This window comes from Narcine bancroftii, chromosome 1, assembly GCF_036971445.1.
Source record: "Narcine bancroftii isolate sNarBan1 chromosome 1, sNarBan1.hap1, whole genome shotgun sequence".
NCBI lineage: Eukaryota > Metazoa > Chordata > Chondrichthyes > Torpediniformes > Narcinidae > Narcine > Narcine bancroftii.
This window is the reverse complement of record NC_091469.1, coordinates 484,764,151-484,781,301: the sequence shown is the minus strand read 5'-3', so window position 1 is coordinate 484,781,301 and position 17,151 is coordinate 484,764,151. Positions and strand designations below refer to the sequence as shown.

At 38.9% G+C, this 17,151-nt stretch overlaps 1 protein-coding gene across 3 annotated transcripts in view; it reads left to right on the top strand.

Moving 5' to 3' along the window:
• Positions 1 to 17,151, top strand: part of dlec1 (DLEC1 cilia and flagella associated protein) — a 191,340-nt gene that overhangs the window by 102,770 nt on the left and 71,419 nt on the right. For all 3 annotated transcript variants that reach the window (XM_069914929.1, XM_069914926.1, XM_069914927.1), the window contains 2 exons: positions 14,290 to 14,420; positions 16,080 to 16,238. In XM_069914929.1, the coding sequence (XP_069771030.1) occupies positions 14,290 to 14,420; positions 16,080 to 16,238 (290 nt within the window). The remainder of the gene's footprint in view (positions 1 to 14,289; positions 14,421 to 16,079; positions 16,239 to 17,151) is intronic.

Sequence of the window (17,151 nt, the reverse complement as noted above, 5' to 3'; positions counted from 1 at the left end):
CCACACAGCTACCACTCTCTGAGTAAAGAAGTTCCCCCTCATGTTACCTCTAAACCTCTGCCCCTTAATTCTTAACTCATGTCCTCTTGTTTTAAACTTTCCTCCTCTTAACGGAAATAGTCTATCCACATCCATTCTGTCTATCCCTTTCATAATCTTAAATACTTCTATCAAATCCCCTCTCAACCTTCTACGCTCCAAAGAATAAAGACCCAATCTGTCCAATCTCTCCCCATACTCCAGATGCTTAAACCCAGGCAACATTCTGTATCCTACATCAGCCATGATTCAGATCGTGGAGCAGTCTCGATTGGCCAAGGAGCCTAATTCTGCTACTATATATTATGCTGTTGAAAGAAGCAACTCAATCAGGTCCTATCCCAGAGACCAGGACAATAAGCCAGGCTGACACTTCAAGGCAGCACTGAAGGTTGAGCTGCTCCAACAGACATGGTTTGATTAGGCTGAATTATTTTAGCTCTGTGTGCGTGACATCTTCCTTTTTATTTGTTTGTGAACTGTGGACGTAACTGGCATTGTTGGCCTTGTACCATTGTGACAGATTATAGATATGTTTTTGGGAGATTAATTGGGACAGGTTTTTTTAGTGTAGGTCACATACAAACACTTTAAAACAGATCTTATTTAAAATACTGGAGCTCTGCTCATGCTAGACAGACCAGCTCCAAAAAGCCTCCAAGAGTGCCCAAGAGACTTCATTAATGGATTATTACTTACAAAAAGGCAACAGATAAAAGAACTCGTTGGAGCCGCAGGCTGTCTGGAGTGGAACTTATTTTTCTAAGAGGGTCATGTGGTTTTGCAAGCAGAGAGAGAAAAACAGTTTTTTTTCTCAGAGAGAGAGAGAGAGAGAAAGAGAGAGAGAGATCAGTTCTGCAGTGCTACAATCAGCTGCAACAACTGGTACTGGAACAGGACAAGCTGGAAAACTTGTGGAAAATGGAAGACGGGTTGTGAGTGCTGAGTTCAGCTTGGTCAAAGCCCTTGTGGCTCATACAAGAGGAGAGGACTGGCTGCCTAATGTTTCACTTGAAATAAGAGAAGCAAAAAGGAATTCTGTGGTGAGCTGAAAGAAAGAGGTTATCATCTGGAAAACCCTGATGGGGCAAGTTTCTTTGGCAAGACACTGAAGTGGCTGGTTACAAGGAATCAGTTGTGATGTCCAGCATACAACAAATCTCTCTCTGAAAACCGACAAGAACCTTCCTGAGCAGTAACCATTTACCTTTCAAGCACCAAAGCCTGGTGAATTTTATACATGTTAAATTCTGTGCAGAGTATAAGAATTGCCTGAAACCAGTGAACTTGGAGGAATGAGAAGTGAGATTCGATTGTGAATCAAAGAACTTTCCTAAACTTACACAGACATTACATATGTGTGGGCTAAGAATTAGAAGGGGGTTAAGTTAGGTTAGTTAAGTTAATAGTGATGTTAAAGTGTGATCCTGTTTTCATGTTTAAAGATAATTAAAAGCAACCTTTGTTTAAATAACCATTTCTCTTGGTGAATACCTATTGCTGCTGGGTTTTGGGGTCCTTTGGTCTCGTAATACTATCCTAACCATAAATCACTCTGGGTTAGAGACTCTCACAACACTTATGACTGAGATGAGTGCTTGAATAGTCCAGGCATAGAAGGTAATGGGCTAATCACTGGTAAATATGATTTATTTGATGATTGGCTTTAGGGGGAGCTTCTTCACTCAGAGAGTGGTGAGTGTTGAAGGAGCTGCCAGTGGAGATAGTGGATGAGGGTTTGATTTCAACGCTTAAGAAAATTTGGATAGGTCTATGGATGGGATGTGTATAGAGGGCTATGGTTGGGGAACAGGCCAATGAGACAAGGCCAAATAATCATTCAGAATGGACTCAACAGGCCGAAGGACCTGTTTCTGTGCTGTAGTGGTTCTGTAGCTCTCATTTACAGTTGATCTACCAACTCACACACCTTTAGGATGTGGGAGCAACCCGGAGTACCCAGAGGAAACTCAAGCAGTCACAGGAAGCGCACCCCCAGGATGCAGGCTTAGGCCACGGCTCTACTCATGATACACCCATGACTGTGTGGCCAGGCACAATTCCAATACTATCTACAAGTTTGTCAGTGACGCCACAGTTGGCAGATTCACAAACGGTAATGAGGGAGTGTAGAAGAGGGAGATAGATCAGCTTGTTGAGTGGTATCACACCAACAACTTTGCACTCAATGCTAGCAAAACCAAGGAGATGATTGTGGACTTGAGGAGGAGGTCAGGGGAACATGAACCAGTAGTGGAGCGGGTCAACAACTTCAAATTCTAGGCCAAAGTTTAAGATTACCAAGACAATCTGAGTTAGAAATTTTGCTTACAAAAGGGGGTATCAATAAATTTATTTCAGAAATGTATAAATTACTTCAAAGGAAAATGCCTAAATTGGATATGTATAAATTAAGATTAAGGTGATTGGAGAATGTTATGCAACATGACTAAAATTATTAATGTAAGATATAGATTGGTACAATACAATTTTTGCATCATTTATATTTAACATCTCAAAAATTAAAAAAAGATTTAATTACTTCAGATTTATATTTTAGATGTCATAAAGAAATAGGTTCTTTTTCATTCATCTTGGCAGTGTATTAAGGTTAAGTCTTTTTGGATACAAATTAGACTATTTTTAGAGAAAGTGTTAAAGGTTAAATTCCATTAGATCCAATGTTATTTTTATTTGGATGTGGCGGTGTGAGCAGTGGAAGAAACACAGCCATCATGTTGAGGGTCTTTAACGACTGTTTTTATTCACATTCAGCGGACCCCTATTAGGGCAGCAGGAGCTCAGTCACCTGGTGCATTGTGACATCATATTAGCTGCTCAGGGCGCCCTCTGGAAGGGATGCTGGAATCAGAGAGAAACATCTGACGACGCCATTTCCCCATGGCTGCCCCGCCACGTGGCAATACGAGCGGGGCCGGTTCGCCATGAGGATGTGCGCCGCCACAAGGAAATATTTAAAAGTATAGTTTAATACTAAAGTTAACTATGTATCAAATTGAATTTTTACAATTGGCTTTATCTTTCATGAGGAAATGTGTAGCTATTACTTAGAAGTCCAATATAGATTTAAGGATACAAAGATAACATACTGAAATGAGATCTTGTATTCCTCTTGAGAAACTAACATAACTTACATGATAAATATAATTCTTTTTGAAAATAAAAAAATTTAAAAATTTAAACTCTCAATGTCCTGTTCTGGGTGGTATTTGGCTCCATGGCAGCTAATTAGAATTTATATATTAATTGACAATCTCTTTCTTCTCTCTGTTACGGGCTCAGAGGACCCCAAAACCCAGCAGCAATAGAAATTTACCAAGACAAATGGTTACTTACACAAAAGTTACTTTTAATTATCTTTAAACATGAAAACAGGATCAAACTTTAACTTATTACTATTAACTTAACCTAACTTAACTCCCTTCTAATTCTAAGCGCACGTGTATGTAATGTGTGTGTAAGTTCAGAAAATTTCTTTGATTCACTGACCAATCTCACTCCTCACTCCTCCAAGTTCACTGGCAATTCTTATACTGTGCACAGAATTTAACATTTATGAATCTTCACCAGGCTTTGGTGCTTGAAAGGTAAACGGTTACCACTCAGGAAGTTCTTGTTGGTTTTCACAGAGAGATTTGTTGCTCAATGGACACAAACTAATTCCTTCAGATCAGCCACTTCAGTGTCTTGCTGAAGAAACTTGCCCCATCAGGGTTTTCCAGATGATAACCTTTCTTTCAGATCACCACAGAGTTCCTTTTCTGTTTTCATTATTTCAAGCGAAATATTATACAGTCAGCCATCTCCTCTTGTATGGATCACAAGGGCTTTGACCAGGCTGAATTAAGAACTCACAACCAGTCTTCCAAATGGGGTATTTCCACAAGTTTGCCAGCTTGTCCTTTTCCAGTCCCAGCTGCTGCTGCTGAACTGTAGAACTGCAGAACTGAATTCTCTCTCTCTCTCTCTCTCTCTCTCTCTCTTCCTCTCTCTCTCTCTCTCTCTCTTTCTCTCTCTTTCTCTCTCTCTCTCTCTCTCTCTCTCTCTTCCTCTCTCTCTCTCTCTCTCTCTTTCTCTCTCTCTCTCTCTCTCTCTCTCTCTCTCTCTCTCTCTCTCTCTCTCACAGAGAAGACCGCATGACGCTTCTTAGACCAGCATGTCCAATTGACACATACTTGTGAAGACCTTACAGGCATCCTTCAAAGTTTTTGCAAAGGCACCCGGAGTCTGGACTGTCTGGCTTGAGCAGAGCTCTGGCATTTTAAATGAGATCTGTTTTGAAGTGTTTGTATCTTCTTGTAACCTACACTTTTGGGTGTTTGGGGGGTGGTGGGTGGTGGGTAAGGGAGGGGAATTGTGGGGAGGGAGGGTGGATATACCACATGTATTCTTTTATATGTAAAATCTTTTATTAATTGAATGAACTGTGGTTTTTTTTTGTTTGTTCTTAAAATTTTAAATAAAACATTAAAAAAAGAACTTCAAATTCCTGCATGTCAACATCTACGAGGATCTGTCCTGGAACCTCCTTGTTTTTTTTTTTTTTTTTTTTTTTTTTTAAATTTTTTATTTTTCACACCATAAATCACAATAGCCATGATATACACTTTTTCTTTTCCACACATTTACAGTGACTTTTTCTCCCTCCCCCCTCCCTCCTCCCAAGCCACCCCCCCATCCCCCCCCCCTCTCATCCATTTTAGTTATACAATCTAGGTTGCATTAATTCAGTTAGACAATGTTGTCATTCAACAAAAATACACCAGAAATTCTACTGAGTCCATTCTTTTCTTCTCTTCTCCTTCCATCAACTTAGGTAATGTTTGTTCCCGGTAGGTTTTCGCTATTGTATTTAATGTAAGGCTCCCATACTTGTTCGAATATTTCAATATTATTTCTTAAACTATATGTTATTTTTTCTAATGGAATACATTTATTCATTTCTATATACCATTGTTGTATTTTCAAATTATCTTCCAATTTCCAGGTTGACATAATACATTTTTTTGCTACAGCTAGGGCTATCTTAACAAATCTTTTTTGTGCATCCTCCAAGTCAATTCCAAATTCTTTATTTTTTATGTTACTTAGGAGAAAGATCTCTGGATTCTTTGGTATATTGTTTTCTGTTATTTTATTTAATATCTGATTGAGATCATCCCAAAATTTTTCTACTCTCTCACATGTCCAGATTGCATGAATTGTTGTTCCCCTTTCTTTTTTACATCGAAAACATCTATCCGATACTGTTGGGTCCCATTTATTTAACTTTTGCGGTGTAATGTATAGTCTTTGTAACCAATTATATTGTATCATACGCAGCCTCGTATTTATTGTATTTCTCATCGTTCCAGAGCATAACTTCTCCCATGTTTCCTTTTTTATCTTTATATTTAAATCTTGTTCCCATTTTTGTTTAGTTTTACCATTTGTTTCCTCATTTTCCTTTTCTTGCAGTTTAATATACATATTTTTTATAAATCTTTTGATTAACATTGTATCTGTAATCACATATTCAAGGTTACTTCCCTCTGGTAAACTCAAGTTGCTTCCTAATTTATCTTTCAAGTAGGATCTCAGTTGGTAATATGCCAGCGCTGTATCTCCCGTTATATTGTACTTATCTCTCATTTGTTCAAAGGATAAGAATCTACTTCCTGAAAAACAATTTTCTATTCTTTTAATCCCTTTTTTTTCCCATTTTCTAAAGGCAAGGTTGTCTATTGTAAAAGGGAGTAGCTTATTTTGCGTCAATATTAGTTTTGGTATTTGGTAATTTATTTTATTTCTTTCTACATGAATCTTCTTCCATATATTGAGGAGATGGTGTAATACTGGAGAAGTTCTATGTTGTACCAATTTTTCGTCCCATTTATATAATATGTGTTCAGGTATCTTTTCCCCTATTTTATCTAATTCTAGTCTCGTCCAGTCTGGTTTTTCCCTTGTTTGATAAAAATCTGATAGGTACCTTAATTGTGCGGCTCTATAATAATTTTTGAAGTTTGGCAATTGTAAGCCTCCTTGTTTATACCATTCTGTTAATTTGTCTAGTGCTATCCTCGGTTTCCCCCCTCTCCATAAAAATCTCCTTATTATTTTCTTTAACTCTTTGAAGAATTTTTCTGTCAGTTGTATTGGCAATGCCTGAAATAAGTATAGTATCCTTGGAAAAATGTTCATTTTAATACAGTTTATCCTTCCTATCAGTGTTAGTGGTAGCTCTTTCCAATGCTCTAAATCGCCCTGTAATTTTTTCATTAGTGGATTGTAAATGAGTTTATATAATTGGCCTAGATTTTTGTTTATTTGCACACCAAGGTATCTTATTGCCTGCGTTTGCCATCTGAATGGGGATTCCTCCTTAAATTTTGAGAAATCCGCGTTATTCATAGGCATTGCTTCACTTTTATTTACGTTTATCTTGTATCCCGACACTTCTCCATATTCCTTCAATTTCTTATATAGTTCTTTTATTGCTAGTTCTGGTTCTGTTAAGTACACTATCACATCATCCGCAAACAGACTGATTTTATATTCCCTGTCTTTTATTTTTATTCCTTTTATATTATTATCTCTTCTTATCGATTCTGCTAGTGGTTCTATAGCTAGTGCAAACAATAATGGTGATAGTGGGCATCCCTGCCGCGTTGACCTGCTTAAGTTAAATTGCTTTGATACATGTCCATTTACTGTCACTTTCGCTAACGGTCCCTTATATAATGCTTTAATCCAATTAATATACTTCTCTGGTAAACTGAATTTTTGCAATACTTTGAACAAGTAATTCCATTCTACTCTGTCGAAGGCCTTCTCTGCGTCTAAAGCAACTGCTACTGCCGGTGCTTTATTTCCTTCTACTGCATGAATTAAGTTAATAAATTTACAAATATTGTCTGTTGTGCGTCTTTTTTTGATAAATCCAGTTTGGTCTAAATTTACCATTTTCGGTACCTGTTCTGCTAATCTGTTCGCTAATAGTTTAGCTATTATCTTATAATCTGTGTTTAGCAAAGATATTGGTCTATATGACGCTGGTGAGAGTGGATCTTTCCCTTGTTTTAGTATCACTGTAATTATTGCTGTTTTACATGAATCTGGTAAGTTTTGTGTCTCATCAATCTGGTTGATTACATCCAGGAGGGGCGGTATTATTAGGTCTTTAAATGTTTTGTAGAATTCTATTGGGAGTCCATCCTCTCCTGGTGTCTTATTATTTGGTAAATTTTTTATTATCTCTTGTATTTCTACTGTTCCAAATGGTTCTGTTAATTTATTTTGTTCCTCTATTTGTAGTTTTGGTAGTTCAATTTTAGTCAAAAATTCATCTATTTTCCCTTCTTTCCCTTCGTTTTCGGTTCGGTATAATTGTTCATAGAATTCTCTAAAGTTTTCCTTAATTTCTTTTGGATTATATGTAATTTGTTTGTCTTTTTTCCTTGTTGCCAATACCATTTTCTTAGTTTGCTCTGTCTTAAGCTGCCATGCTAGGATTTTGTGTGTTTTTTCCCCTAGTTCATAATATTTCTGTTTTGTCTTCATTATATTCTTCTCCACCTTATATGTTTGTAATGTTTCATATTTTATTTTTTTATCCGCCAATTCTCTTCTTTTGGTTGTATCTTCCTTTATTGCTAATTTTTTTTCTATGTTTATTATTTCCCTTTCCAACTGCTCTGTTTCCTGATTATAGTCCTTCTTCATCTTGGTTGCATAACTTATTATTTGCCCTCTAATGAATGCTTTCATTGCGTCCCATAGTATAAACTTATCTTCCACTGATTCCGTATTTACTTCAAAGTACATTTTTAATTGTTTTTCAATAAATTCTCTAAAATCCTGTCTTTTAAGTAGCATGGGGTTTAGTCTCCATCTATACATTCTTGGAGGGATGTCTTCTAGCTCTATTGCCAATAACAGGGGTGAGTGGTCCGATAATAGTCTAGCTTTATATTCCGTTTTCCTAACTCTCCCTTGTATGTGGGCTGATAACAGGAATAGGTCTATCCTTGAGTATGTTTTATGTCTAGTCGAGTAGTATGAGTATTCCTTTTCTTTTGGGTTTTGTTTCCTCCATATGTCCACAAGTTTCATTTCTTGCATTGATTTATTTATAAATTTGGTTACTTTGTTCTTCCTGTTAATTTTTTTCCCCGTTTTATCCATATTTGGATCCAAATTCAGATTGAAATCCCCTCCTATTAGTATGTTCCCTTGCGTATTAGCTACCTTCAAAAAGATATCTTGCATAAACTTTTGATCTTCTTCGTTAGGTGAATATATATTAAGTAGATTCCAAAGCTCTGAGTATATCTGACATTTTATCATAACATATCTCCCTGCTGGATCTATTATTTCCTCTTCTATTTTAAATGGCACATTTTTGCTAATTAATATAGCCACTCCTCTTGCTTTTGAATTATACGATGCTGCTGTTACATGTCCTACCCAATCTCTCTTTAATTACTTGTGCTCCAATTCAGTTAAATGTGTTTCTTGGACAAATGCTATATCTATTTTTTCCTTTTTCAGTAAATTTAGTAGTTTCTTCCTTTTAATTTGGTTATGTATTCCATTAATATTTAGAGTCATATAGTTCAGCGTAGCCATTTTATATTTTGTTTATCTTCTCTTTCCGTTTTTCCATCATTACCTTTCCTCCTTTTCCATTTCTGTTTTCTTATTTTCAACTCTTTACCAGACAACATTCCTACAACATCCAACATTTTCCTTATTCTCCTATTTCTATCTTCTTTATCCCCAATCTCCCCTTCCCCTCCTGAGTTGCCCTTTATCCCTTGTCGGACAACCACATCTCCCCTCTCCATTTGGATTTGCGAATCCACTCGCAAGCGTCAACTGATTTTGCAGTGACCGCTCTTTTCCCCCCACCCAGCCCCCCCCAGAAAAGATTTCGTTTTTTATATGTCACAAAGGTCACTCTTTTAGTTCCCTCCTTATTCTCTCTATTCCATTACCTTCTCTTGTTAATTCTTGTCTATACTTTCTATGTTTTCCTCTAATTACAGATATTTTCACATATGCCCATTGTCTCTATTCACTCTTATACCTCTTTACCCGCATACATATCAATCGTGGTCATTTTTACCCTCCTTACCCGTCTTCATCCCTCAGTCTATTTTTGTCTTTACCCACATACATATCAATCGTGATAATTTTTGCTCTCATTACCCGTCTTCATCCCTCCGTCTATTTTTGTAATTGTTCTGCAAATTTTCGTGCTTCTTCTGGATCCGAGAATAGTCTGTTTTGTTGTCCTGGGATAAATATTTTCAATACCGCAGGATGCTTCAGTGTAAATTTATATCCTTTCTTCCATAAAATCGCTTTTGCTGCATTGAACTCTTTTCTCTTCTTTAGGAGTTCAAAGCTTATATCTGGATAAATGAAGATTTTTTGCCCTTTATACTCCAGTGGTTTGTTGCCCTCTCTTACTTTTTCCATTGTCTTCTCCAGTACCTTTTCTCTTGTAGTATATCTTAGGAATTTTACTACAATAGATCTTGGTTTTTGTTGTGGTTGTGGTTTAGGGGCCAATGCTCTATGTGCCCTTTCTATTTCCATTTCTTGCTGTAGTTCTGGACATCCTAGGGCCTTAGGGATCCATTCTTTTATAAACTCCCTCATATTCTTGCCTTCTACATCTTCCTTGAGGCCCACTATCTTTATGTTATTTCTTCTGTTATAATTTTCCATTATATCTATTTTTTGGGCTAGTAATTCTTGTGTCTCTTTAGTTTTTTTATTAGATTCCTCCAATTTCTTTTTTAAGTCTTCTACCTCCATTTCTGCTGCTATTGCCCGTTCTTCCATCTTGTCCATTTTTTTCCCCATTTCTGTTAAGGTCATATCCATTTTATTTATTTTCTTTTCTGTGTTGTTTATTCTTCTTCTTAAATCATTGAATTCCTGTGTTTGCCATTCTTTAAATGACTCCATGTATCCTCTAACAAGAGCAAGTACCTCCTTTACCTTGCCTCTCTTTTCTTCTTCTATTTCACCATACTCTTCCTCTTCTTCTTCCTCTGGGTTGGCCATCTGTTGTTTCTTTGATGCCCTTTCCTCCTCTTCTTTCTTGTTTCCATTGTCTTCTGTGTTCTCTTCTTGCTGCAGGTGTTCTGCAGCTGTCGTTGCCGGCTGTGGAGATCGACTCCCCAGCTGGTCCCCCCTCCCGTCGGTGTGTTTTTTTGTATGCGCATCGCGCATGCGCGAGGAGTCGCGCATGCGCGGTTGCGCATTTTTACTCGGCTCTGTGAGCCATTGTTGTAGTTCTCTTTCTACCGACCTGAGGTAGTGGGGTTTTCTCTCCACAGCGGGCCTCTTCGGACAGGTAAGGCCTTCACCTTTTTCCTCCGTTGTCTTCTCTTCCTCTCTTCTTTCCGTTGATTTTGATTTTTCTCCTTTTGTCTCCATCTTCTTTCCACCTTTATACTCACTTTTCTTTAACTTGTATTTCTGTGCCTTTGTATTTTTTCTTGTTTTTCCCGACTTTTCTGGAGAGGGCTGGAGTTCACCGTCCGGCCACTACTCCATCACGTGACTCCTCTCCCTGGAACCTCCTTGTTGATGCAATCACAAAGAAGGCTCACCAGTGGCTATACTTTGTGAGACGTTGGAGGAGATTCAGTATGTCACCGGAGACTCTCAAAAGTGCTACAGATGTACTGTGTAGAAAATTCTGGCTGGTAGCATCCCTGCCTGGTATGGAGGTGCCAAATCTCAGGACAATAAAAGAACCTCCAGAGAGTTGTGTGACAGAGTATATGGAAATGGTTCTGGGAGATAAATTGGGAAAGGTTTGTTAGGGTAGGTCACATGCAAACACCTTAAAACAAATCTTATTTGAAATGCTGGAGCTCTGATAATATTGGAGACATAATGGCTTCTCCCACCTTTTTGGAACAGCTTTGAAGGGTGCTCAAGAGAGTTTGCTAAAGGATTCTTGTTTACCAAGGCAACAGATGAAAGAGAACGCTGGCTCCTATTATCTGCAGGATACTTGCTGTTGTAAGAGGGCCATGTGGTTTTGCAAGCAGAGAGAGTCAAACAGGCTTTGTCTGAGTCTGAGTGTGTGTGTGAGAGAGTGAGAGAGCAGAGACTCTTGACAGTGTCAGCCAGAAGAAGTTGCTGGTTCTGAAACAGGGCAAGCTGGCAAACTTTTGGAAGACAGCCTGGTCGAAACCCTTGTGGTTCATGCAAGAGGAGAGGACTGGCTGTCTAATGTTTCACTTGGAATAAGGGAAACAAAAAAGAACTCTGTGGTGACCCTGAAAGAAAGAGGTTATCATCTGGAGTACCCTGAGGGGGTAAGTTTCTTCAACAAGACACTGAGGTATAAAAGGCAAAAAATCTTCATTTATCCAGATATAAGTTTTGAACTCCTAAAGAAGAGAAAAGAGTTCAATACAGCAAAGGCGATTTTATGGAAGAAAGGGTATAAATTTATACTAAAGCATCCAGCGGTATTGAAAATATTTATTCCAGGACAACAAAACAGACTATTCTCGGATCCAGAAGAAGCACGAAAATTTGCAGAACAATTACAAAAATAGACTGAGGGAGGAAGACGGGTAATGAGAGTAAAAATGATCACGATTGATATGTATGTGGGTAAAGACAAAAATAGACTGAGGGATGAAGACGGGTAATGAGAGTAAAAATGATCACGATTGATATGTATGCGGGTAAAGAGGTATAAGAGTGAATAGAGACAATGTGCATACGTGAATGTATCTGTACTTAGAGGAAAATATAGATAGTATAGACAAGAATTAATAAGGGAAGGTAATTGAATAGAGAGAATAAGGAGGGAATTAAAAGAGTGACCTTTGTGACATATGAAAAGTGAAATCTTTTCTGGGGGGGCGGGGTGGGGGGAAATAGCGGTCACTGCAAAATCAGTTGACGCTTGCGAGTGGATTCGCAAATCCAAATGGAGAGGGGAGATGTGGTTGCCCGACAAGGGATAAAGGACAACTCAGGAGGGGAAGGGGAGATTGGGGATAAATAAGATAGAAATAGGAGAATAAGGAAAATGTTGGATGTTGTAGGAATGTTGTCTTATAAAGAGTTGAAAATAAGAAAACAGAAATGGAAAAGGAGGAAAGGTAATGATGGAAAAACGGAAAGAGAAGATAAACAAAATATAAAAGGGCTACGCTGAACTATATGACTTTAAATATTAATGGAATACATAACCAAATTAAAAGGAAGAAACTACTAAATTTAAATGAATAAATGTATTCCATTAGAAAAGAACAAGTATGGGAGCCTTACATTAAATACAATAGCGAAAACCTACCGGGGACAAACATTACCTAAGTTGATGGAAGGAGAAGAAAAGAAAAGAAGGGACTCAGTAGAATTTCTGGTGTATTTTTGTTGAATGACAACATTGTCTGACTGGCTTAATGCAATCTAGATTGTATACCTAAAATGGATGAGAGGGGGGGTGGGGGGGTGGCTTGGGAGGAGGGAGGGGGGGGAGAAAAAGTCACTGTATATGTGTGAAAAAGAAATAGTGTATATCATGGCTAATGTGATTTATGGTGTGAAAAATAAAAATTAAAAAAAAAAAAAAAACAAGACACTGAGGTGACTGATAAGAAGTAAATCAGTTGTAGCTGTCCTGGAACAACACATCTCTCTGAAAACCGGCAAGAACCTTCCTAAGCAGTAATCATTTACCTTTTGAGCACCAAAGCCTGGTAAACTTTATACATATTAAAATCTGTACACAGTATAAGAATTGCCTGCAACCAGTGAACTTGGAGGAATGAGAAGTGAGATTGGACTGTGAACCAAATAACTTTTCTAAACTTACACACATATTACATACACATGCACTTAGAATTAGAAGGGGGTTAAGTTGGGTAAAGAAAGTTAACAGTGATAAGTTAAGGTGTGATTCTGTTTTCATGTTTAAAGATAATTAAAATCAACTTTTGTTTAAGTAACCATTTGTCTTGGTGAATATCTATTGCTGCTGGGTTTTGGGGTCCTCTGGGCACGTAACAGTTGTTAACGTGGCCTGCGTCATCATATCACCAAACTTCACTCCATCGAGGATACCTTCATGAGGCAGTGTTTTTAAAAAGCAGCCTCTATCCTCAAAGACCCCCACCACAAAGGCCTTGCCCTCTTCACTCTGCTACCGTCAAGAAAAAGGTACAGGGGCTAAAAGACAAGCACTCAGCAGCACTGGGCCAGCCTCTTCCCCTTTGCCATCATTCTGATTCTGAAGAATGTACAAACTCCACACAGGCAGTGCCTGATTGAAGTAGGATTTGTGGCACCGTGGCTGTACCTGCTCCAGTGCTCTCCTGCCTCAAACCTACCAAATGTTCTCACAAGTTGATATCTGCAAATAATGCGCAAGGTTTATCCCTGCTTCTACCATGACTTGTAAGACCATAAGATATAGAAATAGAGGGCATACAGGAAGCAAAAATTAGTGGGAAGATAGAAGATTGGGAAGTTTTTAAAAACTTGCAGAAGGTAACTAAAAAAACTCAGGAGGGAAAAGATTAAGTAAGTACAAAAGTAAGCTAGTAAATAATATCGAGAGGCAAAAGCGTCTTCAAGTATTTAAAGAGTTAAAGAGAGGTGGGAGTGATATAGGACCACGAGAAAATGACACTGCACAAATAATAATGAGGAACTAAGTGGGTATTTTGCTTCAGTCTTCACTGTAGAAGACATTAGCAGTGTGCCGGTGGTCGAAGGGTTTCAGGGAAGGGAAATGAGTGTAGTTACTATTTCAAGAGAGAAGGTGCTCAGAAAGCTGAATGGTCTAAAGGTGGATAGGTCTCCCTGACCAGATGGATTTCACCCTTGGGTTCTGGAAGAAGTAGCTGAAGAGATAAAGGAGATGCAGTGGATTTGTGTATTTAGATTTTCAGAAGGCTTTTGACAAGGTGCCACAGATGAGGGTACTTAACAAGATAAGGACCCATGGTATAACAAGAAGCATGGGTAGAGCATTTGCTGATTGGCAAAAAGCAGAGTCGGAATCCAAGGATCATATTCTAGTTGACAGCCAGTCATATTAATGATTTGGTAACCTTGTGTGCCTCCATTTTTTGTCTCGATCTTTAATATCTTTGCAAATTTATTTTTTTATATATCTTGTTCATTTTTCATTAATTTTTAATGAGCTTATGACCGTCTTTAAACAGTCTGACCTGGTGTTTTCTGTGTTTTTAAAAGAGGCTAATTATTACTATGACTTGGAACTATTGATCACCGGGGTTAAGCCTGAGAAAATGGCCTTCCGTCTGCAGTGTCACATCAGGCATCATGAAGAGCCTGTTATCCTTTATGTGGAGGCAAAGTTTGTGGTTAGTATGTTATAAAGTATCGAGTTATAAGGTTGACAAGCTAGGATTTTCCCTTTAGAGCAGTGGAGGAGGAGAGGCGACCTAATATGAGAGGCATAGACGGGGTGGACACTTTTCCCAGGCCAGCAATGGCCAATGCCGGAGGGCATTTGCTTAAGGTAAAGAGAAGAAAGTTTAAGGGAGACGTCAGACATAATTTTTTTTAAACACAAGAGTGGTGGGTGCCTGTATTGTATTGTGGGGATGGTGATGGAGGCTGGTACAATAAGGACATTCAAAAGACACTGAGACTCTTACATAGATATAAGAAAAATAGAGAGTGATGACTGTGAGGTTGGGAAGGGTTAGATTGATGCCGTAAAAGGTTTATATATGTTGGCACATATTTGTGGACAGAAGGGCCCACAATGTGCTGTAATGTTCTATGTTCTTTCACTTTTTTGATGCACTAATGGCATCTGTGAATGTTAATTTATTTATCATTTTATATTTATTATCTCATTTTTTTGTCCATTATTTAATTTATATTATTTACTTTGGTGTATCTGACATCCCTGTGTGGCTGCAGCAAGTGAGAATTTCAGTGGATCGGTACGTTGTGTTTCTGTGTATGACAATAAACTCATATAAACTGTTTTAGCCCACTGAGTACATGCTGACCATTAAAGTATCTGTTTACACTCATCCTACACTGACCAATTTTATTATTCCAACATTCACAACATCTCCCTGCCCCCTTCATACCTCCCCCCCACTTCAGGATTCGATCGCTCACCTGCACATTCGGGGAAATTAACCCACCCAGTCTGCAGGTCTTTCATTCTCACCTTTATCGTGCCTATATTACAAATGCTTTTATTCAATTCAAGTTTATTATCATCTGACTGTACGTAGACAACCAGGCGAAACAGTGTTTCTCTGGACAACAATGCACACACACATACACACACAATACACAGCACATCAGAATCACATAATTTAAAATCAATATATTTTGGGATGATTTAATCGGTTACAGGATACTGTTCATCAACTCACAGCCTGCGGGAGAAAGCTATTTCCGAGACTGGCAGTCCTGATTTTTGATGCTCCTGTCCCTCCTCCTTGATAGTAGTGGGTCAAAGATAAAAGGATCCTCAATAATTCATTGAGCCCTTTTTTTTTAAGCACCGCTTCCAGTAAATGCCATCAGTAGAGAAAGGGAGACCCCGGTGATCTTCTCAACTGTGTTTATGATCCTCTGTATTGACTTCTGGTCTGATACTTTGCAGCTACCATCCCACACCAGATAACAATTACAGCACAGAGCTTGCCAGTTCGACCCTTCTAGTCCATGCTGAACACCTTCTCCCACCTCATCCTATTGACCCGCACCCTCCACACCTCTCTTGTCCATATACTTATCCCACACAATGATGCAGCCAGTCAGGACCCTCTCAATAGTGTTCCTTTAAAATGTTGTCAAGATGGGGGCTGGTAGTCTTGCCTTCCTCAATTTCCTTAGGAGGTGTAAGCTCTGCTGCGTCTTCCTTACTAATGAGGAGGTGTAGTAGGTTCAGGATAGGTTATCCTTTATATGCACACCAAGGAACATTGTGGTCTCCACTCTCTCCACAACCGAGCCATCGGTGTGTAATGGAGATTGGTTTTTTTTTCCAGGGTCCCCAGGTTTATATAGACCTTCCATCTTTGGATTTCTGCCTGGTAAAGTTTGGAACCAGAGCCACTCGCAGCCTGCACATCAAGAACACATGCCAGCTGTCGGCTTCGTGGCATTTGCAGGAGAGTCTGACATGCCTGAAGGAGCGCGGAGAAGAGGTAAAGTCAGTTTTGGAACTTGAGAGATTTACTTTTTGTCCTCACTTCATGCACTAAAATATAAAATAGAGTATAATTAATCTCAAAAACTCGAACACAAACTTTGCTGTAGGCATCCCCCTCCCTTCCATTGTAGGATCTGTTACATTGCAACAACTCTGCCAGAGGAACTCAACAGCCTTCTACCCACAGATTTGAATACAATAACAGTGAAGAACCACTCCTCTGCACCCCCACATCCCCTGACATCCCACCCTGCCCATATCTGAGGATGTTGTATGTGCTGCCTTCAGGAGAATGAATCCAAGGAAAGCAATCAGCCCAGACCGATCTGTGCTGACCAACTTACCAAGGTATTCATGGATATCTTTAATATCTAACTATAGCAGAGCCTGGCTCCCACCTGTTTCAAACAGGCGTCAATTAAGAAGAGGGCAGTAACCTGCCGTAACAACTATCGGCCAGTTGCACTTACATCAACAGTGATGAGGTGTTTTGAAAGGGTGGTGATGGAGCAGATCAGCTCCTGTCTGAGCGGTGACGTGGATCCAGTCCAGTTCACTTATTGCGGTAACAGGTCTATGGCGGATGCCATCTCACTGGACCTACACAAATCCCTGGAACATCGGGACAGTAAAGATGCAGACATCAAGATGCTCTTTATAAACTACAGTTTGGCATTTAACACCATCATCCCCTCAAAACTGATCACCAAACTCCAAAGACCTGGGAGTTGACACCTCGCTGTGTAATTGGATCCTGGATTTCTTCACCTCCAGACCACAATCAGTAGGATTGGTAAGAACTTCTCCTTCACAATCTCCTTCAGTACCAGAGCACCACAGGGCTACATTCTTAGCCCCCTGCTCCACTCACTTCACACCTATGATTGTGTAGCTCGGTACAACCTTAA